We start from the raw sequence: 27,024 nt of genomic DNA, 5'->3' as shown, positions 1-27,024 counted from the left end.
ACTGCAACATTATGTAGGCCTATATTTGTCCAAATAAATAAATTTTACAGAATTGTTGTGGGCCCATCGATCGATCCTTTTACCCAACTAGTTAGGCTAGCTAGCCAACAAATATATCACATACATTTGTAATGCGTACAAGAGAATTAAAATAAATATAAACTGCAGAATGTGTATAAAAATTTCATTTATTTAGGATATATACAAAAAGGTTTCCATTATCAATATCGCCATTCAACCTGCATTCAACACCTCGCGCGCGCTCCCGCACAGAGCCAGCGCGCAGCTCGTGCAGCTCTAAAGCTCGTGCACTGTGAATCACGTCCTGCTACGTCAGTCAGAGTCACACTTCCGACGCGCATCAGAGTAGGCTATGGTTAATGGGTGCACTCGGTTGGGTCGACGCCGACGGGTTGTTTGTAGCTGAGCGCAAGCTTTTTCAATACATCAGCTCAAGGCAGAGGAATATTGCTTTCTTTAGCGTTATAAACAAACTGTTCTTTGATATCGTTCGCGACGCGTTTATTTGGAAGCTCAATTGAATCGCTGTGAGCAAGGTGCAGATGAAGAGGATGCTGTGACGAAACATCGCAAACATCACGAGAGTCTCACTTCAGTACAGCATCACTGATATTTCGTTATTTGGCGCTTTAAAACGCGCGAAAGACTATTTATAATCCTGGATCGATCCTAAAATAGTATTTGTTTTCGGACTGATTATAACGCGTTAATTGTTTTTATAGTAGTAAACGTTTTTAACCGATAGTCTGGATAAGTGTTCTGGTTAAGGGAAAGCTTTTTCTAATTTCTTTGGATTATTTTAGTAACATATTTGCTTTGCAGGAGTATAACTTTGCTGTTTTATTGTGTAATATGATGCAATGTCAGCTGAATACCCACTGCATGAGCTGTGAAGTTAACCGGGAACTCTTGAGCATTGACATCATGGATAGACGCGGATGATTTTCATCGAACAGGTGAGTCACATCTCGAATATAAAATTTATGTGCACACATACATGATGGGAGCCGTAAGGGAATTGACTCTCATTCCTATTCGTTTACGATTCATTTTGAGTAAGAAATATATATAATAATAAAAAAATGCATTTACTACTCTCAGTAGGCTAACATCACTATAACATATTAACTATTAAAACTAAAAAAAGTATCACTCATTATAATTAATTAATTAATTAATTCATTCATTCATTCATTCATTCGTTCAAAATGTCACCGAGTCAGTGACTGCTCACAATTGTGACTAAAAAGTCACACAAAAAAACTTTATGAGGCATTTGGTTTGGAATCGGGCCATACTTGATGTGTATTTACAAAATGAAACAAACTGTAGGCTACTATCAACAAGTAACTAATTATACTACAACAACAGCAACAAACATTAAAGCACAAAAGCCAATTAAGTTAAAAATTGTGAATATCGGCAAAAAAGTATCGTCAATCTGGTTATGGTGTTCTGTTCACACATGCGAAAGAAAGCATGTTTATGGAACTGTAAGTCATAAAAGTCCGATATTGTTTAAGAATTAGAACTGGTTCTGAATAACCCTCACACAAATGTTCTTAATGATCCCTTAAGTTGATATGATTGAAAAGCCTAGCTCAGTTTGCATGGTTTTCCACGCTCACTCATCTCAGTTCAGACGTTGTTCATGCTAATGTTGAACTGGACTGCTATTTTGAGAACAGATGACCTTTGCCCCCCAGACTGTAACTGCTCTTTCCAGTCCATCCAAGCAGCAAACAGAATAAAGATCACATGCTTTACGTAACGCAGCCTTTAGGATAGTGTAACCTAACAGATTTTCACATATGTTCACTGAACCACATCAAATATGTGTATTCAGAGCAACTTATGTAATTCAAAAATGTATCGAGTTATGTAGTACATCACAAACACATGTTGCATTCATGTTAACTGAACAGTGCATTTAATAGGACTGTTTGGATCTAGGCTTAAGGGTATTTTCACTCCTTGAAAGGCAATCGTGTGTGTTTTGGTTTCATTTTCTAGAAGTGTCATTTATCGATTTCAGTGAACACGTGACCCTGTCACCTACGTATTTTTAGTTCCATGTGATTATACACAGTGCATCATGGGAAAATGTACTGTGTGGAGGCCTAGAAAGACTTTGATCTCTGACATAATGACTTCAGCTATGATCTTGTCTTTCAGTAACCAGCCCTGGAAATAACCAGAGATTATAGTAATGCTTTCAGAAGTAACATCACCCTTCTTAATACATGCCTAGATGTCGACTTGGGATAAGCCTTTATTAAAAATGCTTTACTGTATATTTCAATGCATGCCAACATACTACTGTATATCTAGAAACAATACAGTGAATTAATTTGCACATCTGAATCATGTTAGTACAAAACATTTATCTGTCATCTTGTCATTTGGCACCAGGTGGGGACACACCACCCACTACACTTGTCATTCTTTCTGTGTATAAAGATTACATAGCTGTCAGTCTGTACTGATGGTAATGGCCATGAACTGTCGGAGATGCAGACGAGACGGTGTTAACCCAAAGCATCAACACGCCCCCCTGTCAGTATTAAAACTCTTCACTTGCCACTTGTGTTGACAGGCTATGTGTGTGTCCTTGACAGGTGCAAGGATCTTTTGTTTATTGCTCTAGTTAGCATGCGTGTTGAATGTTCCAGCAGCTGTCAGCCATGTCTGTGTGTGTGTGTGTGTCTGTTTGTGTGTTTGTCTGTTCACCAGCTGAACACCTCTATCCAACTAGTACCTGATAAAATTCTTCTCATAGCTGCTTTGCCCACGTGACTGTCCTAGTGTCAGATATCTCTGAGGGGTGTTTATTAACAGCAATGGCTGTTAGGTGATCATCCTGAGGCTTGAGCTCCGTTCCATGATCTAGGTTCCCATATTGCATTACAGTCAGTGTAATGTAGTGTAATTTAAATCCAGGCAGCTAAATGTCTGTCCTCAGTGCCAGACAGCTGTTCTACATGGTAACTTTAGTTGTTGAGTTCTACTTGTATTACTGTACACTTACATCATTGATATGGAATAGTAATTTTCAGACCTGATAAGCCGATAATTATTTTCATGTTATGGCTTATAACTCATAGATGGCTGATATTAAAATTCTATTTTATTTTGTCAAAATAAACAAAAAAGAAAACGCTAAAACTAGAACCTGTTATTTGAAAAAAGACATCGATTAAAAGTGAATTTGAGTATCACAGCATTATAATGTGCAGTATGAAAAATAAATATTCATTTTGAGATTGGCTAAAGATCTAGATTTAATGCTGTTATTCAATAATTTGTGTTTTTAAAGATTAACTTTAGTGAGTGATGAGAGCAAAGGAAGTCTAAATTTAAAATAGGGAAATTATTTAACAATCGAATTATATCATATTATAAATTATATTGTTATATTACATTATAACAATTAAGTGTCAAATATTGACCAGTACAATAAATTAAGACAATCTTTAACACAACGGTGTATGCATGTATGTATGTGTATACCTGTGTGTATACTGTATACCTGTGTATATAAAAATATATTTGGATGTTTTTTTTTAAACCCTGATACAATACTTTTATTCAGCAAGGATGCATTCAATTGATAAAAAGACATTTCTAATATTACAAAAGTATCTTTTTATAATAAATGCTATTCTTTTTAACTTTTTATCCATCAAAGAACCCTAAAAAGTTCCACTAAAATATATTACATTGATAATAAGAAGAAATGTTTCTTAAACACCAAATCAGCATATTACAATGATTTCTGAAGGATCACGAAGAGAAATTGCTGTCAAAAATTCAGCTTTGCCATCACAGGAATAAAATACATTTTTCAAATTCAACATTCAATATTTTTTATCTTCTTTCAAAAAACTTTTTTTTTTTAAAAAGTTCCGACCCCAAACCTTTAACGATTGTGTAGGCTATTAGTACAGTTGTTCATTGGTGGCTGTTATGACAGCAGTTTTCACCCATAGTCTTATTGCTCGCATTACATAGACACTCTTATCAATATCAGCTTTCTTCTGTGTAGTCTGTGTATGTGTCCGGCCTTCCTATGAAGCTCATTCATATTTTTCACTTTTTGATTGTTTTGGGTGTCTGTGGAGTGTCAGCCCATCCTCATGTTTTATTTTGTGTCTTACTGCCCCCCATTCTGTACATAATTTTGTGTTTAATTTGCATACCTTTTTGTGGCGGTGTTTATAAACGCGTCTCACTGCAGTGCATCTAGCACACACCTCTCTGTATGATTAAGACTATGGGCTAGATTTACTTAACAGGGCAAATTATCAGGAAAGCGCAATTACAAAAAAGCGCAGATGGGAGTGAAAAGTTCTGCGTGTGATCTACTGACAACGCACAAATTAAAGAACACAGACGCAGCCGGATCATTTCCATAATGACCAATGCAATCTACCAAGAGCAGCGCAAATTAGCATCTAGTTTAAGACGTGCTTTTTTTTGGGCGATAAATAATGGCGCAAATACCAATAAATTGACTAGCGCAGACTTTTGTAAATCAGCTTCCATGATGAAATTCTCTCTTCCCATAAATTTTGGGTCTGAAAGGGAAACTCCTACAAATGCATATGCAATAAGGTCAGCCGCAGAACCCTCTCCACACTTTTTCAGCCCGAATTTTTCACTGCATGTCTTTAGTAAATCCTGACATTCATTCATTTTCATTTCATTTTCATTTATTTTATTTATAAAGCCCAATTAAAACAACATAATGTTGACCAATGTGCTGTACAGTCACACAATAAAATTACATAAATAAAATGTACTTTCAGACAAAATAATGACCAACCAACATCTGTTAAGAGCCACTTGCCAATTAACCTACTGTTGTTGTTGTTGTTGTTTTTTAATACCAAAAGAGAGTTTGCACTTGCTTAAGCTGTTAGTACCGTAAAACTTCAAATAATAGCCCGGGCTTTTATTTTCCCAAATCATCGAACTGCACCGGCTTGTATTTGAGGCAGGCGTCTATATGAGACCGGCCTTTATAATTTAGTGTTGAGATGTTGTTCATTGAGTGTAAGCCTAGAGTCTCGAATCTCTAAAAAATCTCCAAATGCTCCACGTGAAACTGCTGTCTTTCCGACCTTTTACTATCGTGTCAATTGATTTTGATTAATATGCGCGAGGGAGAGAGAGCAAGACAGCGCTCGTTTTGTTTGAAGACGTGAGAGTGCGCGCGCGCGGCCGGGGCGCGCTCTCTGCTCGTTATGCGCCCTGTCAAGCGCTACATCACTCACCGATCAAAAAAGGCTTTGGCTTGGCGGGACACAAATTTGCTTTTTCGGCCGCCAAAAAGCGGACGATCTGACGGGTTTTAGAAGGTTAAATACAACCCGAAACTAAAAAAAAACAGACCCGGCCTCTATTTGAGACCGGCCTTTATTTACCCAAACCTGCAGCCACACCAGGCGTGTAAAAGAGACAGGCGTCTATTTGGGACTCGGCTATTATTTGAAGTTTTACGGTAAATCTGGCCCTACTGTATATCTGTGAACAAACATCATCATTTGGTCCTGTGTCCTGGATCCTCTAAAGGTCAGATCCCTGTTTGTGAGTATAATAATCACTCACAATATAATAATCTGATAACCGAGAACTTCAGTGCCTTGCATGACTCATTATAGAGTTCCTGTTCAAAAAGAAATGAGTCTGTGATTATTCAGCTTGTTTGGATGTCCTCAGTATTTGCTATACTTGCTTGTATGACATCATGGTTGGAGAGTCATATTAAAATTTAATTTATGATGGAGCCAAAGGCAACATAGACAGGAAGTCACAGAAGCTCTGAACAGCTTTATCCCCCCCCCCCCCCCCCCCCCATTACTATCAAAAGTGGCAGAAAGCTCTCTACAGATTTTGAGAAAGATGCTTGGTGTCAAAGTGAACGTTAGCAGGATAACGGCTAATCACAGCAGCTTTACATTACTGTGTGGATGTGTGTTTGGATTTTTTTTAAGCTGTGGATGAGTAGTAATGTTTATTTGGGCTCTCTGTTATGCAATAACTACATCAGCGCAGCATCTGTTCTTCTGTTTAGTCAACGGTGATGTCATGTTCACCCTGACTGAAATTCAAATGGACTTGTTTGCATATTAGGTTTGGCCCGTCGGGTGTTTTCACACAAAACAAACTGAAAGACCTTCACAGAACTTCACAGAGGAGAAATTACTATCGTTTGAAACAATACTGCCCTACAAAGGCTAAGAGCAGTATCAGCAAAAACTCCAAACTGAGAAAAACAGCTTTTTGTGTTTTTCTTACACCAAATATAAGCATCCAATTAAATTTAACAACAAAGGGTACAATTAGATAGATCAAAGGGAGGTGAATATTAAACGTTTCGTTTTTTGACAGTCAGGCAAAATTTGGTAGTTTTATAGGCTATACTGCGCTTTGCCTTTGCATTACTGCGTATACTTACATGGCCATACAATAACATATAGCAGTAAGTGTAGCAAGTGATCATAATCACTTGCTTATATCATAAATCATAAATCACCAAAACCTTTGCACACAGCTGCAGCAGCTGCTTATAGTCGTCAAAAGTACAGTATATGTTAATTATAACCAAACTATTAAAATTATGTGGCATATTATGTAAACCCCCGTTTTCTTTTTTTTTTTTTTATTGACCGTTTTCTCCATCTTCATTCTTTCTGCTAAGCTGTGACTTTCCATCCCCTTTGGCATTATAATCATATTTTTCAAAAAACAAACAAACAAAAAACACGCGTTATTAGATTAATATATTTTAATTGTATCACAAAAGTGCTGTTTTTTTATGGCAATCATTAACGTATTGGTTTTATTTCAGTTTGGGATAGGTCTTCACATGTAATTACAAACAGTTTAAGTTTAATCATTCAGGGAATCAATATATCAATAAATGAAATATGAGCTATATACATATACAGTATGCTATAAAACCTGACTCATGCCACACAAAGGCAAACTGCAGTATCACCAAGGCAGACTGCAAGGCAGACTGCAGTACGGGCCTTGGTTTCACTCTACTTTTCTATACAATACCGCAACTAAAAATGTAAATTTATATAAGAAATTTATTAGGTAGCCATATGAAATTTTAACAGATTGTAGAGCAGATCCTGCACTTTTTATTTGTGCAAAAAAACATTTTGTGAAAAATTGAAGATACTGCTCTCAGCCTTTGTAGGGCAGAATATTGTTTACTTACTGAACCTAGACACCATCTGACATGATTTAGTTATCATAATCTTAAAATCTTAAATTATTATTTGGTGAATATTGTCCTCTGTCACATTAAGTTTGATCGCACAGCCATAAGTTGTCACTAAAACTCATTAATTTATAGAAAATTACAACCATTATTATCCCAGTCATTATGGTATCATATTTTGTATGAATTATAGTATAGTTGTTTTTGTGCAGAGCTGAGTCATTGAACATGGCCGCCATAAATAATGCATCTCTCCCTGTCATTATGTCTTTTTAAGCAACTCCGTGTCCTTATGGACCAGGTCATGGGGAATAAAACGCAGAACATCCTGTGAATGGCTTGGAAAGAAAAAGACCTGCCAAGTTATATGACTGAAAACTCTCTTGCAATAACGGAAAGGACATTTTGCATTATCGTAAGTGGATTAGGTTTGTTAGGCTGAAAGATGAGATTGAGAAACAAGAAAAGGAGATTCAAGGTTTTAGATCAGTTTTCACAAAGCCTTTTATTTAGTCTCTTTTGTCTCTTATGCTCCTCCTAATATTTTCTGTGTGCATTAAAGTGCAGTATAAATGTTGTAGGTTCATGCTGATCAAATGACTTTACTAAGCAGGATAAGGTTTTTCTGCTGAAAGGTTTTTTCCCTCTAGTAATCACTGTTAATTACAATGTGCTCATTGTAATGGCTCACGTTACTGTGATTGCTTTTAAGGATCAACAGCTCTGATCCTCTTCTTTGTTGTGTTTGTTTAATAAGAAGGTTAAACTATAGTATAGTTTTGTCTGCTTATTTCTGAACTAATACTATGACGTGACGTCAGATTTAGAGTGTAAATCTTGTAGGATGAAGGTTATTTGAGTTTGGATGATTTGAGGAGCCATATGTTTTGGAAAACTCAGACTTGCATATTTTCCAATATACCTTCAAAATCCATCTTCATTAAAGCAATTTCTCAAGTTTAATAAGAATTTGCCAGTATTCTTATAATTCTGGCCAGTATATTGGTGAGAATGAGCTCTGTGTACTTTTATGTACAATCAGGCTTCTGATCACTGTCAATCAATGTTCTATATGTGGAGTGTTAGCGCTGCTAACCCCAGGGTTCGTGCAGCTGTAGTCTGTTGGATTTCTCATTAGCTGCCTGTGCAAAACAACATTGATTTTAAATGAGGAACATTGCTGAAGGCTACTGTAACTAGCATCACTACCTTCTTTAACAAGAGAGTCTGGCTAAAGAGTTGCTAGCTCACAGTAAACTAGCAGATGCGAGGCCCAAGTCCAAATCTTTGGAGTGCTTGTAAACAAATCTTTTACTGTATGGGGAAGACCATTTTTCATGTAATTCAGGGCAGTCAAAGATTAACCCCTTTTGCACTTAAGTAAACTATCCTGGTCTTATTGTGAATGATTTATCAGTCACACAGTTACTAAAGAAAAAATCGTTGGTCTTCCTGATCTTTAATCAATTGTAGCTCTTCTTTAGAAACAACTTTCTTTTTCTGTTAATGTCACTTAGGAATAATGTTAACCAAAAGCCATATGCATCTATAAGTTGCTTTAGCAAACTCTAATTTGGTCTGGATAAATTCCTGAATCTATTGCCTACATTTCACAATGAATAGAATCAATTAATGAACTACATTTTTTTTTTTGTCAATTAAAATACAGCTTAAATATAAAATATATAAATATTAAAGAATATATGATAATTTATTTTGCCAACTTTTAGGAGTACATTAACTTTACCCTCATAGCTAACAGACATGGACTTGAAATTACAAAACTCCAATTCTGTTTTCATGTTGTCTAATGTCGGCAGATCCTGTTTGATGTGGTAGAAATGCATTTCGTATTTACATTTGTTTTGTGAGTGTATGGCAGATGGTGGTTTTCTTAATTAGTTTCTTAGTGCCATATAAATGAGAAACAAGCTTCTGTTTTACTAGTGCCAACTGAAATAAAACAGTCTTTTTTTGTAGATCACTGTGGCTTGAACAATAAACACATTCCTGCCAAAATTTGAGAAATCCTCTTTTCAACATGCAAGACGTGGTTATATGAAGATATGACTGCAATTCTGTTTTGGATTTCCACCTTCATTTTGCATCAATCAAATATTAACAGACTCTGAGTGCCCACTGCTCTCCTCCAGACATATAACTGTGCATTTTTCTAGGTGTCTGACCTGAATATGTCTTGGTCTGGAATAAATGCTTGGTGCGTAGGAGAAAATTGTCCTTAGTCTGTTCTGATGTTACAATAGAAAGAAATGATGTTGAGAAATAATGTCAAATGGAGAATGCACTTGGAAACACCGGAAATACTGTTATCTGTGTTAAGGTGGACTGTAATGCATTTAATTCAGCTCTCAAGCAGATCTGCCTTATTTCAATAAGCTGCTCTCTGTGACAAATCCCAACCTGTGTACACCTGAGGCCAGCTCAGCTGAAGATAGAAACAAACCAGTGTCAGACTCAAACACCAGCTTACCTCATACAATGTGCTCTGGAGGACTTTGTGCATTACCGCCCCATCAGTAAGGGCAAGCGGATTCAGTACAGAGGTGCAGTCAGACAGAAAGATTAATCTGTCTAATTGATTTTAATATCGGTCCGTCACATGTTGTGCACACATTATGTTAGCTCTCTAGCCGATTGGGATATATCAGAAAAGTGGTCAGCTTGGTAAAAGGTATCATTCTGTTCTTCACCCTGCTCTCAACATTTTACTTTTGCCGAAGTGTAGAAATAAGCTATACTCCGAAATTGCAAATAAGTTTCACAATTAATTAAAAAGAAACTGCAAATTACACATTGAATTAAACATGTTTTTTTTTTTAAGTATAAGGATGGAATTAGTTTTTTTTAAACATACTCCAGTAATCTTTATTTACGACTTTGAAAGATATTTTTTAGTGTGTAGGTTGGACTGTTAGAGAGACAAACAATACCCTCTTGTTTTTGCTGGCATTGGTGGTGGAAATGTGATTACAGGCAATAGTTTATCTGAAGACATTGGTAGAGGTTTCTGCTGTGGCCTGAGGTCCATTTAAAATCACATTTAGACATCTCATCAAATTCTACTTTGTTTGATCTGAAGTGACTCGCCTTGTTTCCTTGGTTCTAGTTACCCATAATAATTCTCATCTTTTGGAGTCAGAAAGATGTTTGCTGGTGTGTGTGTATATATGCGTGGGTGGGTTTGCGTGTGTCTTGAGATGCAGGTATCCTCACTTTCATTTACAAGGATTGTTTTAGTGTCTTATTTGCTCTAGTTGAGTGAGTTTTGTGTGGGAAGGAGCCAGTTGACAGATGGTCTGAAGTGTTCCCATAGTAACCCCATCTATGACATCATCTGACCCCAGGCTTCAGTTATTACCCTCCTTTGCCCTCTAAATGGGTGCTGTATGTTTATGTAGATTTATGCAGTAGTTTATTCAGTACAGTAACTGATCTTTTTAAAAAGATCTTTCAGTAAAGAGTTCAGAGCTTAAAAACAAAACAATCTCTGAAATGCTTCACAACGTTGCAATATTCATTTTAAAACAAGAAAATGTTTAAAAATCAGATACAAAGTACTAGACTGTACTGACATGAAGCATTGCAAATTATATTATTTAGAAAAAACAACAACATAACACTATACACATTGAAGTTAATTCATTGATTTTAAGTAAAAAATATCAATATTTTTACATTCTATAATATTCAGATAGACTGCCATTCAAAAGTCTGGGTCAATACGAGTTTTTTGATGTTTTTGAAAGTTGTTGAAAGTCTCTTTCAATTAAATACAGTAAATTACTGTAAATAAATGATTACAATTTATATACAATTTATTACAATGTTTTAATATATTTTAAAATGTAAAATATTCCTGTTATGATGACAGCAACATTTTCAGCATTATTATTTCAGTCTTCACTGTGTCACATGATCCTTCAGAAATCATTCATTTTCTGATCTGGTGCTCAAGAAACACTTCTTATGATCAATGTTGAAAACAGTTCTGCTTAATATTTTCGGGGAAACCATACTTCATGATGAATGGTATTTCACTTCTGAACAAGGAAGATCTGGTGATAGAATCTGCTTGTGTTTTGACTGTTGAAAACATGAAATATAATGGCGTCACTAGTGGTGTTATTATTGGGTAAAGAGGCTTTGGCAGGGTGTGTTTTGGCTGACCTGATTTGGCAGAATGAAGAGGATTATAAAGCATGGCAGTCTCTCTCTCTGTCCATTCATTTGTGTCGTGTGACTGCTAGTATAATCTCTCGTCACAGAATGTGGGTCAGTGTGTGAATAAAGGTTGCTCTATTCACCCCCTTTTCATCCCTTGTTTTAAAACACACTTCCCATTATGTCATAAACTCGTAAACCAAAAACTTGATCCACAGATACTCAAAACTGGTGCTCTAATATGGACCAAAATATGTTGTTGTTGTGTATGGATTACTGTTTATCTATATACTTAATACCTTATCTTTTATCTTTGTACTTTTGTGAAAGAATGAACGAGGCTGATTTTTGTGAATAAAACTGGATTAGAACAAAATTAAGTTAGACATTATAGACTAGAGGCACTATTCATTTGGCTATAGGATTTGGCTTTTAGCCCGCAACCTCTCTCTCTCACACTCTTGAATTTAGCCAAAGTCCTATATAAATAGTCTCTGATTTAGCCTACTTGTTTTGGTTTCCTTTGAGCCTTTGACATAATTCACTGAAAAAGAAATCAGTATGGAAGAGAGCGAAATGAAAACTCTGCTCCTTTTTTCCTCTGAAACTCTCAGCTGCCTCTCCTGGACTTGCAACCTTAAAGTACACTTTTACAGTTCAATTTTTAATAAATAAGTTTTTTAACTAGTCATTAAAGTGTATTTCACAGCATATTTATTTAAAAAAAAAAAGACAACATTTAGATGATGCACAATTTTCTTGAGTAGATAATTTTTTTAGGTTGTCTTTGATTTGAATTTATTTAAACTATACATTATTGTTGCAGTTCTTAAAGTCAGCAGCCAACTGCGAGTAACAATATGACACTTAATAAGGGTTTATTTTGTTCCCTGCAGAGCAGACTTATTCATTTGTTAATTATGAACTTCAATCTCCAAACATGCTTTAATACATCCTTTATGTGAGTTTTAGTTCTGCTCATCCCTTTAAACAGATCCTGTATCCTCACCCTGATTTAGCTTGCTGTCACGTGCTGTGAAACTTTCCAACCAGATCACCACAAAAACTGTAGACGAGGGTTATTCCATTCAAAAATAAAAAAAACCTGCCACCTTTTTTTATACTAAGTAAGTGTTGTAAAACAGGAAGTGTTTTTTTAAAGTACATTTGAAAGCTGTTTTATGCGTGTTTGCCTATTATACAGGAAATACCGGTATGTGACCCTAGACCACAAAACCAGTCACATGGGTCAATTTTTTTAAATTAAGATTTATAAAGCTGAATAAATAAGCTTTCCATTGATGTATGGTTTGTTAGGATAGGACGTTATTTGGCTGAGATACAACTATTTGAAAATCTGGAATCTGAGGGGGCAAAAAAAATCGAAACTTTGAGAAAATCGCCTTTAAAGTTGTCCATTTATGTTCGCGATTGTGTTGCATTCACTCACAGAAATAAATGTTTTATACATTTACGGTAGGAAATGTACAAAATATCTTCATGTAACATGATCTTTACTTAATATCCTAATAATATCCCCGATAATTTTGACCCATACAATGTATTGTTGGCTATTGCCACAAATATACCCGTGCGACTTGTGACTGGTTTTGTGATCCAGGGCCACATACAGTATAACACTGTAAGACAATAATTCGGAAGAAAAACAGAAAACTTACTGGTATTTCTTTTGCCAGGACATTATCCGTTAAGTTTACAGACATTTCCTTTAACCCTAAAACAGAAGCCCAAATGCAATATGTAATTCAAAATTAGGGTAAGGAAGGGAAGGAAAATTCCTTTATTTAAACATTGGGCCCTATTTTGACAGACTTTTCTTTGAGTGAATTACTAAGCTACTATGATGCTCGACTAGAAAAAAAATCATGGACAAAGCTGGACGTCAACATAAATACCGGTATGATAATTTACGAGATATGAGCAACTGATTTCTTCTGTTGGTATACTACATTATTTTTGTCTGTTCTGTTCTCTACAAATAAAATGCTTTCAATCCAGTTCTATGTATTGTCACATTTACTCATTATCATTCATGTTTGTGATTTTTATCAAAAAAATTGTTTTGTCTCTCAAGCAGAAAAACTTTGATTGTTATAATGGAAGTTGATGCATAATGTGTTTCTGTATCTTTCTAAATCTTAGGTATAATTCTTCTTATAGATTTGTTAAACACATTTTCCCCTTTGACCAGTTCATTTTAAATTATCCTGTGGTGTCACAAATGTTACAAAAATCTTGATGCATAATACTTATTGAAATAAATATCAAATGCTGCTTGAAATAAGATTTAAGTATTGTATAGCATGTCACACCACAGGACAAACGGATTTATTAATTTGTGTTAATGGATTTTTTCTTTTCTTTGTCCCTCTCTTTTCTCTTTAGGTGTTCCTTTCATGTTTATCCATGACTCTGCTGTTTGCTGATGGAACAGAAGGTCCTCAGTAAGTCCTCAATGGTTTCCAGACTGCCAAAATTTGGTGCGCGTCCTGTCAATGGTACCCCCTCACCCCTTCCCAATGGTACAACCCAGACTGCGCTCACCCAAGAGAGCAAAAATCCCCCGGCTAGGCCAAAAGGAGTGGTCAGAGCCTCCTCCTTTTCCATGAAATGGAGGAAGTACAGTGATGGGTCAGTGGACCCTTCAAGCCCAGTCACGGGCAGTATACCAGAAGAAAAAAAAGAAGTTCGCTCCCTGCATTCACCAGGAAGTAGGGAGTTAAAAAGCCCTTCTACTCCTGCAACCAAAGTGCGCAGGTCTGCCTCCTCATTGTCCACCGGAAGCCCCAAACCTGTAGCCAAATCCCCTAAATCCATCCCGAGCCCTAAACCAACGCCCAAAAACACTCAGATCACCTCCAAAAGTCAGGAAATATCCCAAAAAAACTCAAGCTCCAAGCTGACTCAAAATGGGACATCATCTCTGGGGTCTTCACCAGGCCAAGCAGCCTCTTCGGGGCTCCAGCGACCAAGGGCGAACTCTAGCTCTACTCGAAGCACCTCTAGAGACAGCTTGTCCCAGTCCAACGACAGCCTCTCACGCCAGCCTGCCGTGCCTGACTACATGGTGCGTTCTCAGAGCTTCACCCACTTCAAGCAACTGCCCTCACCAACATCCGCACCCATGACTCGATCCTTTTCTTTCAACAGGGCTGTGGAGCTAGCCAAACCGCTAGCTAATACCCAGCTGCGTCCTCCGCGAACACTTGGACTTAAATCTTCCCTGAGCCTCAGCAAGGGCCGGCTAGTGCTCGGTTTAGGGGGCCTGGGTTTTGGAAAGGGGTTAACAGATAGACTATCTACTGGGACTCCTTCTTTAGAGAGCTTAACGCCTTCTAATTCCATAAAAAGGCCACTTCTGCCTAACTCTGCACTGACAAAGCACTCGTTACAGGCCTACAGGCTAAATCGACCAATTGCTGCCAAACCGCAGTGCCCTCTAGTGGTTGGGAGGTACCCTGTGGAGAGTGACGTTATAACCCTGCCTCTCACTCCAGAGCTGCTCCATTGTGCCAAAAAGAGTGTGAGTGTCTGACTCTATCATTTTTATTAACATGCATAATTTCTTGCATCTTGATATATTATTTTGGATGGTTCAAGAAATAGTTCCCTTATGACTTTTTCTACTGTGGAACGTCAGAGTTCATGAGAGAATTACCAATGTCAGATTGAAATTGTGAACAAATCAATCTTTTCTAATCTTTTAGTCTTTCTTTAACCCGTATTTTTTTATAGAGATTCACATTTTTTTTTTATGTGTTATCAGTTCTTTAATTTTGGGACCAACTGTGCATAAAAATAATAGCAATATTAGCTATATAATAAAATATATAATTAGCAATATAGTACAACAATATTAACAAATTAATAATAATAATTATTATAATCTTTATTATGTGCATGGTTTTTATTATCTAATGATTTATTAGTTATTATTGTGTCTCAAATGATTATGCCAAATATGAAACGTATAGTTTTGTATTCAGTTAATGTTTCTTTTCCAATTTTAAAAATATTTACATAGCTATTAGTAGCTCTACTGGAGCTAACACAGAGAAATCAAACATTGAAACAAGACTGAATTTTCCCATTTTGTGGCTGTGAAAAGGCATCAGCTTCTACAGTTTCCTCAGAGGAGCATGTGACAGAGCCGGGGTTGGATGGGAACCTCCGCTACTCTGGGGATGGAACGGAGGACATGTCTCTCTCCTCTGCATCTTCTCTTGAGAGGAATGACACCAGTGAGGAGTTCCTAGATGACTTTGACAACACAGGGGACCAATCGCAGAATGGAATCCTGCATAACAAAATTCCTTTAGCCACACCCACCCAGACACGCCTGCAGAGCTTCTTAAATGAGACCATGGACTGGACTGGGATTGGGCTGGAAGGTACAGTATAGCTACGTGTTGTGCCTGCCTTTCTTGCATTTATGTGTCAAACAGTACGGAGCTGATAATATTGTCCTATTTGTGGCAAGCATGCACTGTTTATGCTGTTATATCATGTCTGCTCTCAGGTGGAAAGGCAGATTTAAGGGCTGGTGTGCTCCGTGGGCGGCCGCCGCCGCTCATGTCCCCTGATGTGGATCGTCATGCGGCCTCCTCTCTGGAGCTCTCCCCCTCTAACAGCTCTGGAGGAACATACATGTGGGATGAGGAGGGCATGGAGCCACTGGGACACAACACGCATATACACCGTTGCAGCAGTTATGAGTCAGACCTCAACAGCATAGTGAGTACACAGTTATCCTCCAAAAATTAGTTGGCGGTCCCCTTAGAGTGTATTTTAAAATCTCAAAGATTTATTTGTCAAATATACAACAACATGTGTATTACTGATATAAAAATAAACAATATAAAGTATTAGTATATAAAGACTAAGTAGCGAATTAAGAATAAGTACTCCTAACAAGTAGTAACAGTTGTTAAAGGGATACTCCACCAGTTTTTCTTATTAAACTATGTTATTCCCTTAACTAAGACGAGTTGATACATACCTCTCTCGTCTCAGTGCGTGCACTATATCGCTCTGTTTTGCCGCAAAACTATGTTAGCACTTAGCTTAGCCCATGCATTAAATATGGGCCAAGCAGAGAAGCGACCAAACACTTCCACGTTTTCCCTATGTAAACACAGTTACTCGAGTAGTGTAACTTGACCTGGGCTGGTGACACAAAATAAACCGTTGCGCTTTTCTAAGCGTTTAAAATTGATGACTATATTGGATGGCGGAATACCATAACAAGTGCTTTTGAGCAGTTCGACTTGGCGCAATAATATCTTCACTAGTGAAAAGTCCTCTTACCGGCTCCTGCTTCCTCTCCCCCTCCCTCTGACATTTCCGTCAATACAACCAACGTGGCTTTTACTACCTGTGCTATTAGCAAACTGCAGATCATTTGCAATGGCGGACTTTGTAGATGATTATGACTTCTTTGTAGAAGACCCAGAGCCATATCTGTTTGAACCCGAGTACACGGAGGAGGAATTAGCTCTTATGGACCGTGAGAGGAAAGAAAGATATGATCCAGAACAGACCGGAGCTGGCGAAAGACCACGGGCAAACAGCAATTGGTGGTGCAAGTGTGACTGTTGCGAACAGATGCCGACCGAAATTGAGAGCCTGTGCTGTTTAGAATGCTAACTAGCTTCCAACAACCTGTTACTTCGTCAACTCCGCTCGAACTACTACTACCGGCGCATGTCACGTTGGTTGTATTGACGGAAATGTCAGAGGGAGGGGGAGAGGAAGCGGGAGCCGGTAAGAGGACTTTTCACTAGTGAAGATATTATTGCGCCAAGTCGAACTGCTCAAAAGCACTTGTTATGGTATTCCGCCATACAATATAGTCATCAATTTTAAACGCTTAGAAAAGCGCAACGGTTTATTTTGTGTCACCAGCCCAGGTCAAGTTACACTACTCGAGTAACTGTGTTTACATAGGGAAAACGTGGAAGTGTTTGGTCGCTTCTCTGCTTGGCCCATATTTAATGCATGGGCTAAGCTAAGTGCTAACATAGTTTTGCGGCAATACAGAGCGATATAGTGCACGCACTGAGACGAGAGAGGTATGTATCAACTCGTCTTAGTTAAGGGAATAACATAGTTTAATAAGAAAAACTGGTGGAGTATCCCTTTAATAATAAAATAAAAAATTGTGTTGTTGCTGATAACATCAATAATAATGCTGCTGATAATAATAATAATAATTTGTAATAAACTTTTTTGATGTTTCTGATAATACATTTATTTTTTGTTGCTTATAATAAAATAATAATAAATAATTAATTGTTGCTGATCATTTTTGTTGTTTCTTATAATTGTATTATTATTATTATTATATTAAAAATAATATTTGTAGTACCGTGTTGTTGGGCTTTTATTTGTTAGTTTTTTACATAGATCGCCCTTTTTTGGGATTTGGACCTACAACTTTTGCTTTACCAGCCCATATATTTAACCACACCCATTCTCACGACTGTATAAAAACCTTTTTCTGAGATTGTGGCTTCTGCAAGTCCCACAGAATGCTGTTCAATTCTTTGTGGGTGTTCGTAATCTTTCCTCTGCTGTGTGTGTATCGTTCCTGTACTGCTTATTGCTGGTTTCTATATGTGTGCTTGTGCGTGTGACAGGATCTCTCCATCCCTTTCCTGCTAATTATTTCCTTGCTAATAAGGGATTAGCCCCTGTGGCTCTTACTCGTGACTCTGCAGGAGTGTGACTCCGAGTCCCGCCGTTCTGAACAGAGGTCCTGTTCTGTCTCGGCTGTTTTTCAAAGCCCCTGATCGAGTGGGAATGCGGAACGGTGCCGCTTAACATTCCAGCTTTTGAACCCAGTGAAGCAGGCTGTGACATTGTCCTTTAATTTTATTTTTTGTTTGTTTGTTCTGATTCACAATGTCAGATTGGCTCTGCTGAATACAAAACGAGTTAGGCTGGATTTGAAACAGTAATTAATCAGATGTAAAATACCAGCGTTCTCTTGTAGTATATACACAAATGCACCCCCACACACAGACATGCTGACTTGACTGTGACTTCAGATATTTTGTAATAGCAGCAAGTATACATTAGAGTACGGCTAAGTCATTGTTCTTCATACTTGCGTTGGTTGTTCCTCTGATGCCGTTGTATAGAGAGGAGCAGGCGTTCAGTTTACGTAATTGACTGCGCTTTAGGTTGAGCTGGGCTTTGAGTGACATCTAGTGGTCTACTGTAGGTACTAAATAAATTCCAACATTTCGCCTGTGGGGTGGTTCCTAAATCATAGTTATCGCTCATACTTTGGGTTAGGGATTTTATCAAACCCCTTCTGAAGTATTCAAGTTCAATGCTTTTCCTGGATCTTTATGGAAGTGTCTTTGCTAAAGCCAGTTTTATCCTGTTACATGTAATCAGTGGCTTGCCTCACATGCACAGTAATCGAATGATTAACTCTCCCTCCTGACGGCAGTTGATCTCCTCTAGATCCCTGCGTTGTCTATCTTTAGTTTAAGACTCCTGTGCTCTCACGGATAATGAAATAGAGGTTTGGCTTTATTTAGATATCATCTGATCTTGCACTTAGCGAGTGATGTAACAAGTTATCTTTAGTTTATTAAATACTACTACCGGTACTTCAAAGTTGTGCTGTCCGCTTTATTACAGCCACACAGAACTGTTACATTTACTGATATAAAAATAAATTATATAAAGAACAAGTAGTATATAAAGAATAAAGAAGTACTAATAACAAGTAGTAGTAACAGTTGTTAATAATAATAATAATAATAATAATAATAATAATATTTTTGTTGTTGCTGATAACTATAATGATGATGATAATAATAATTTATAATAAACATTTTTGTTGTTTCTTTTAATACATTTTTGCTTATAATAATAATAATAATAATAATACAATTTTAATTGTTGCTGATTATTATTTTTTTGTTTCTGATATTATTATTATTGTTGTTGTATTAAAATAATATTTGTAGTACTGTGTTTTTGGGCCTTTTTTATTAGTCTCTTACATGGAACTTTTCATAATTATTGCACAAATATTATTTAGTACCAAAAAAACAACAACATATTAATAAGTAAGTATTATTGATCTAAAATATAGTACATTTATTTAATTAATAAAAATGTACACTTAAGATGTTCGGCCATCATTACCTATACACGCTGTCTGTTAACGGGTGAAGATCCTCCATTATGCCCCTGATGCCAGAATCCATTATCACTGAAGCATATTTTGGACCGTGATAGATTAAACTCTTAGAATTCTTTATTTTCTGTTGACTACTATGTAAAGATTTTTAATGAAGTAAGCCCAGATCTAGTTACTGTAATAGACTACTGTAATAGTCGTCAGCATAGTAATCAATGCTCATCATTATGCGTTAATATTTACCAGAAAGTGCTGCAAATATAGTAAAAAAAAAAACGATTGAAACCGATTGACAGCGCGAGTTGTTTGGAACTAATGAGAGCTCCATGAACCACGTGTCTGCATGGTTCATGGACCGCGTGAAGTATATTGCAACTGTTTTTCAACGGCTCTGGCTCAAACGTGCTGGGTGACACATGATAATTAACCTTATTAATTCTTGCACGTCAAGCAAGCATACTTTCGTTTCCATAACTGATGTGTGCATTTAGTTGTACGATCTCTTAATTAACTTTTTGAAGCATCAAAGTGGTAGTTGCATAGCTGTCAATGGAGGGAAAGAAATCTCTCAAATTTCATTATAAATATCTTCATTTGTGTTCAGAGGATGAATGGGAAGTCTTAGGACTTTCTGGGACGGGTTTGGAATGACTTGAAGGTTATAATGACAGAGTAAATGAAACATTTTGGGGGGAACTACACTTTTTAAGTGAACTAACCCTTTAAAACATGTACTTTACTTAAGACCACAAGGGGGCAGTATGGATTCAAGAGACAAAAGAAATGTTTTCAACATCTCCCTGTCTCTCTTTCCTTATATTTTGCACTTGTGTGTTTGTGTGTTTAATCCCTCAGTTGACTTCTGCAGTTCCCCGTTAGGCTCATTTAAGAGTTGTTTATTTGTTCTAAATATAGTCTGTCTTGCAGGAGGCATTTACAGGCCAATTCATTAGCTGCTAAATGATCTAGGTGCATAAGCCTTTGTTTTCAACACAGTAAGTGACTCTGAGATGTGCTTTTATCTGCGGCTGTTTCAGTATTAATTAGCTGAGAGGTATAGAGCATTGTTTACACTTTATCATTTGCTGACATTACTAAGACTGTAAACAGGATTTGTTTAATTTTTTATAAATATTTAACCTCTCTAATCGGCTCTGAATTTATTAAGCTAACTGGTTTATTGACTTTCTTATTTTGCTTAATCTCTTTGAGACCTGCAATTCCTAATGGCTTTTTGAGAGCCTTTTCACACATGTACACAACCACCAAAGGCGGCCTTTGCAACCCCCCTGACAAATATAAAAATATTGTATGCAATGCGACGGCAATTACTTTATTGTCTGTGATATTTAACAATGTTAAAGGATTAGTTCACTTCAATATTAAAATTCTGTCATAATTTACTCACCCTCAAGTTGTTTCAAACCTGTATGCATTTTTCTTGTGCTTAACACAAAAGATATTTTGAAGAATGTTGGTAATAGAGATGTAACGGTATGAAAATTTCATATCACGATTAGTGACCAAAATTATCATGATTATCAATATTATCACGTTTTTTACCCTCTGGGGTCCTTCATTTCAGAGTCACACTCAGGACCTTCGGGTCCAAATGGGCCGGAAGGGTGGGATTAATATTTATTTAAAAAAAAAAATCATCTTTTTATTTATTTATTTTTTTTATAATATTTTTTATTTTATTTTTTGGTGTTTTGAGATAATTTCAAAAATAAAAATGATTTATAATTAATATTAATGCAATAATTATGACCCATGTTTTCCCCATTGAATATAATAGAATTCTTTTTTTTTTTTTAAATAAGATGGATGCCATCTGGTGGACAAACTGAGCATTTTAAAAATTCGAAACCCATATGTATGTGTATAAAAGTGTGTTTGTGTGTGTGTGTGGATGTGTCTGTTTTGCACTCTTGATGTTTTATAGATTCACCCCTTCACTGTTGTGTGCTTTTTTTCTGGACCGTGGATGATTTGTAGATTGTACGCACAAAAAAACTCTGTATTTTCACATTTTTGCCAATTTCCCATTAATTTCCTATGCGGATCCATTTGGACCCGAAGGTCCTGAGTGTGACTATTTTTTTTTACAACCACTTAGACTATTCAAATCCTGTCCCCAATATTTTGGGGTGTTCATATACCAAGTACCAACAAAGTCACCAAATTTCGGACCATTCCGATAAAGCTATGATTTAAACAATTTTTTTTATTTAAATGCTTTGGGTCCATTTGGGCCGAAGGACCCCAGAGGGTTAAAATGAGACGAAAATGTTCAAAAAGAACTGATACGCACACTGAAGCATTTCAACAAGTTTTATATTTGGAAATCAACAAACAACAAATAAAATTAGCAGCTCTATGCACTTTTTTAAAGAATAGACATTAAATTATATGACCGTCGTCAATAGCAACGCATTATAACACAACGCACATCTCTTCTATCACCACGGACGCGCTCTTTCGTTTCATTAAAATGCTATTATAAATGAGGTTAGTGGATAATTCAGCAGCAAATGTTATTATAGTGGTATAATATTACTTGGTAACCAGACAGTTAATGTACCAGTTGACTTCCATAGTATTTTTTTCCTACTATGGAAGTCAGCATTAGGTTTAATGATCTACAGCCAAATAGAGCGAACTTTGGTGATGATAAAACGAATATTTAATTGCTACAATAGTAATTTCTCATTATAATAACATCAAAAGTGAAAAAGTTGGTCAAAAACGTACATTTACACAACTTTCAGACGCCATCGATTTTTAGCTCTGCACTTTGAATAAAATCAATATGCTGTCACGTTTCCTAGATGTTCCGGAAAACAGCACTCTATATCCTGCGTTATAACCATATAAATATAGTCTATTATAAATATTAAAACAAGAACTCATAGAGGCACTTTTTTGCCCTATATAACTTGAATTTTGGGAGCATTTTATTAATTTCGGAGGAATTTTTGCCGCAAACCCTGAGTTGGGGTTAGATACTACTAGGGACTCTATATTCTAGCTGAGCCTCCAGCGTGACCGTTATTTTAGAACATATTATTTTATTGCTGATGTATCTTGCAGCCATACAGACAGATAGCCTATGTATCGCGTTTATTTCCTTTTTCCTTTTTTATTCAAAATATTCACAAACTTGTTTACTAGATCATGACTTATATGATATTTTCCGATTGTCAAATATGTGGAATTGAATGTGTTGTCATTTAAACACCTTTATAATGATCATGTTAGTTGATATAATTCGCGATTAGTTTGCATGGCAATTCAGAGGATCTGTCGGATTTGCATAATGTAAATTCATCAATTTTGTGGCCGGTGAACTGGGACAAAAAACACTGTCAAATTATAATTGAAAGGATTATTATTGCAGCTTCCATAGACATCAATGCCTAAATCTACTTCATATTAAATGTCTATTTAAATGTTTGAAACCTCAAATAAACATTTTGTGATTGAAAAAAATTAGGGCCCTATTTTAACGATCTAATTTTGGGTTTTCATGAGCTGTATGCCAAAATCATCAGTATTAAAACAATAAAAGACCTGAAATATTTCAGTTGGTGTGCAATGAATCTAAAATATATGAAAGTTGAATTTTTATCATTACATTATGGAAAATAATGAAATTTATCACAATATGCAAATTTTTTGAGAAGGACCTGTATAATAATGCTTTATAAATTTGAATTCCGGGAAAAGTGGCTGGTAAAAAATATAAGTGGCTGGTAAAATTGGGCGTCCACCAGCCACTGTGGCTATTGGGCAAAAAAGTTAATTTCCCACCCTGGCTACAGCCCTCCCTTCACAGCCGTGAACGCGCAGGAAGCAGGGCAACCGATGACGGCGGATAAACAGTTATGGCACATTCACTAGTAGGGATGAAACATCATATATGTTACAAACGTAATATATATAATATAATTCAAGTAATTATTCTAGCGATATGTAGGCCTAATGCTAGACATTTGTAACGGGGTTCAGTTGTTATGGGAAAAAGGAGGCGGGAACCGGCGAACATTCAACAAGTTTAATAAAAAATAAACAAATACAAAATGAAAGTATAAGCCAGCAGCCCCTCATGGACGACTGCTGGCACACAAAACAGAACATAAAATCACAACGTAAAATCAGGCCTGTTCCTCTCTCCACTGTCGTCGCTCCTCCTTTATGCTTCCGCTCCTCCGTGAGAGATGTGAGACCGGTGCGTCTCACAGGTGTCGTTCATTATCACTCACGCCACCGGCCTCTCGCCGCTCTCACGTCCCTCAGCCTCGTCCTGCTCGCCACAACATTATTTCAGCAACATGACAAGCCAGTGAATTAGCAGGTTTCAATTGTTGCTTTGCACAGTGCGTGACAATTTATCTACATGTTAGGCGGCTAGAGTTTTGACAATTGAGTCAATGGGCTCTGTCTAATTTTTTCTTTTTCGCTCGTTTTTTTTCCTTTTACCCGTCTTTGTTTTATGAGCCGGTGCCACTCGAGAAATTGGCAGTTTAGGTTGTTTCTCCACCATTCGCACAGCTGCAGCACACCGGCAATCTTGATTTTGGTTTGAACGACGGTATGCGCTGTGCAAGAGAGGGGTGTGATCAGCGCATACACAAGCGTGATTGACACTGCTAAGACATTCCTCCTGGCTCTGATTGGTTGTTTCTGACCAGGAGCGTGTATTTCTGCAAATGGCAATAGGACCACTGGGAGGAGCCAGAGGAGCTTGATTTTTTTTTTCACAGATTATCTGTCTCATAATCTACTGTCAGGACATAATGACAGAAAATATTTTTGTACAAAAGTTACCTACAGCAGCTTTAAGTTGTGGAAGGTCTTAAAGGTGCCCTAGAATGTTTTTTTTAATTATTTTATAATGTTTCCTGGGTTACCCTTATAATGTTAGTATGTTTTTTAGATAAAAAATAATTATACTTTAGAAATAAATGGCATTTTTCCTAGCCTGCTTTTAGCCTCTGATTTGAACACTCTGTTTGAAGGGGCGTGTCTGCTGTGGGATTCAGTGTAACCGCGGCCACTGCTGTGATTGGCTGACATGCTTGCATATGAAAAAGCAACGCATTACATGTGAAACTCTCTCCCGAATACTTTTACTACTGCTATTATACGTTTTTACTATAACAGCTATCGAGATTAACGAATCGTGAGATGTTTTTAAAGTATTTAGATCTATTCCCATCACATAAAATGTTGCCGTGATGAGCATTGAGCAGATGATTGTGTGTTGATCGCGAGAATGAAGATCTTATCATTGCAAAGCAGTTTCTGCATTCTCTCTGCTTTCACCAATGCAAACACGATGATGTAAATACAGTAAGAGCTTCGTTGTGCAGTGTAACGTGCGTCATTGATTTCATAACGAGTTTGGCAAGTGTCCAGATAAACTCGCGCTGTGTGGAAAGATTGATCTTTGATCGCTTTCTGTATATAATTTGTTCACAATTTAAATACGATTATTTTCATCCTACTAAAAGAAACGATGTGAAGCTGATATTTTAGTCACTGGCTTGACTTACTGATGCATAAACAGTATTGAACGATTTTGAGAGAAAGATTACCTGTCTGAACTTGAACAATTACACATCAGAAAGTGTTGCTTGGTAGCTCGATCCGAGGCCAGCTCTGTATTGGCCCAAGTTGAGGAAACAGCTTCGGCTGCGCAGTTCCGCCTGGCATTGAGGGCTGGCATTATGCAAATATTTGGAGGCGTACATATTAATGATCCCGACTATTGCGTCACAGTCGGTATTGTGTGGAGAACCGACCGTTTTTCAGGGGTGTTTTTCATAAACGTGAATTAAATGAGAACGCGAAAACAGTCCAGTTTGAGATTCACTCTATGTCATGTCCATGCACTGAACTCATGTTATTTGACTATACCAAGGTAAATTCAATTTTTAATTATAGGTCACCTTTAAGGGGTGTGGAGGAATTGTGACTAATCTTTTGTACATAATATTAAGAGGCACATGAAAATGTACTGCATGGCCTGTACTGGTTCAGTTCTGTGACAGAGGTCAGAGGTCATTTGAAGATCTGAAGTATATTTGATATTTAATTAATCATGAAACATCGGTAACAGTTTATTTTATTTTTAAAATTTTACAAGAAGTCTCTTACACCATGTTCTAACCAGACATGACGCAACGCCTCGATGCGATAAAAGGAATCTATTCCATGTTAATTAGAGGCTGTGTTCAAAATCGCATACCTACTCCACGGATAAGATGCTATTCTTTTGAAAATTGTATCATAAAAGAATCCTGAAAAAAACATGTGTGTGTATATATATATATATATACACATATACATATACATATACATATACATATAAAACTTAAGACAGAAGAGAATTGAAATTTAAATATTTGAACCCCATGCATATTGACCTCTTTTCTAAATCGCCATTGAAAGTTTGGCTCTGTTCAAAGAACTTTTGTAGATGTCTGAGTAATTTTGTCCTGGATGTAACATTGTTCAGTAATTCAAACGCATTCCTTTTGATCCCCCAAATATGAGGTTTCACTCCTGAGCGCAACGCTCAGATTGTGTGAAATGTGATCAGGATTCTGGGCTTGTCTGATAGGACCTTTCTTAAATGTTATCTGAGGTTCTGTCTGTATCGGTCTGGTTCTGAAGGGATCTTTAATCCAATCTTCTCGGCTGATTCGCGCAGGCCTATGTGAAATGGGGTGCGTTATTCCGGCTCTTTCAGCGCAGGAGGAGAGTGCTGATGGGGCTTGGGCTGCGTGTCTAAGCTGCCGCCCGGCGCAGTGAAATGTCATTTCCTCTGAAGCAACCTGCCGTGACTAAGCCCATAATACATGGAGAGATTCAGAGCGAGGGGAACCTGAGAGACTATGTATGGTGAACTAAAGTGTATAAACTCTGGCTGCTTTGAATACACTTTGTAGACACTTGTAAGACGGTATGGTGTGTACAATGTGTATTAATGTCCAGGAGAGGGACCTGCCTCTGTTTAAGTGCATATTTATTTGATGGATGGGATTGGAGAACATCTTGTCAACTTCGATGACTTGAAGAGACATTTTGTTCTGTGAATGTATCACAGTTGCTTGATTGATAATGTTTTCTAAAGTATGCTGAAAGCATATTTGTACTGTGGTTCTTTCCCCAGCTGCCTGCTGATTATGAAATATGGAACATTATACAGAAACTTTCATAGTGTACTGTTTTTTTGTTTTTTTTTGTTTTTTTGCAAGGCAAGAAAGTCCCCCATTTAGAAAAGCCAATGTATTTAACATAGCTTGAAGGGAGTGTTCAGCCAAAATGAAAATTCTGTCATCGTTTACTCTAAACATCATTTATCTCTTCCATGGAAAAAAAAATGAATAATTTT

General features: G+C 36.9%; 1 protein-coding gene across 5 annotated transcripts in view; it reads left to right on the top strand.

The window, feature by feature from the left end:
* Window positions 1–755: 755 nt before the first annotated feature.
* The window catches only part of ccser2a (coiled-coil serine-rich protein 2a), a 54,045-nt gene continuing 27,776 nt past the window's right edge, over window positions 756–27,024 (top strand). For 3 of the 5 annotated variants that reach the window (XM_056238854.1, XM_056238856.1, XM_056238857.1), the window contains exons 1-4: window positions 756–977; window positions 13,847–14,984; window positions 15,570–15,852; window positions 15,981–16,195. In XM_056238854.1, the coding sequence (XP_056094829.1) occupies window positions 13,887–14,984; window positions 15,570–15,852; window positions 15,981–16,195 (1,596 nt within the window). In that variant the 5' untranslated portion in view covers window positions 756–977; window positions 13,847–13,886. The remainder of the gene's footprint in view (window positions 978–13,846; window positions 14,985–15,569; window positions 15,853–15,980; window positions 16,196–27,024) is intronic. The other 2 variants (XM_056238853.1, XM_056238855.1) reach the window with 1 other exon arrangement.

Source organism: Rhinichthys klamathensis, unplaced genomic scaffold, assembly GCF_029890125.1.
Source record: "Rhinichthys klamathensis goyatoka isolate OS25496 unplaced genomic scaffold, OSU_Roscu_1.1 h1tg000547l_1, whole genome shotgun sequence".
Lineage (NCBI taxonomy): Eukaryota > Metazoa > Chordata > Actinopteri > Cypriniformes > Leuciscidae > Rhinichthys > Rhinichthys klamathensis.
Note: the sequence above shows the minus strand (reverse complement) of the source record. Positions and strands in the feature narration are given on the sequence as shown.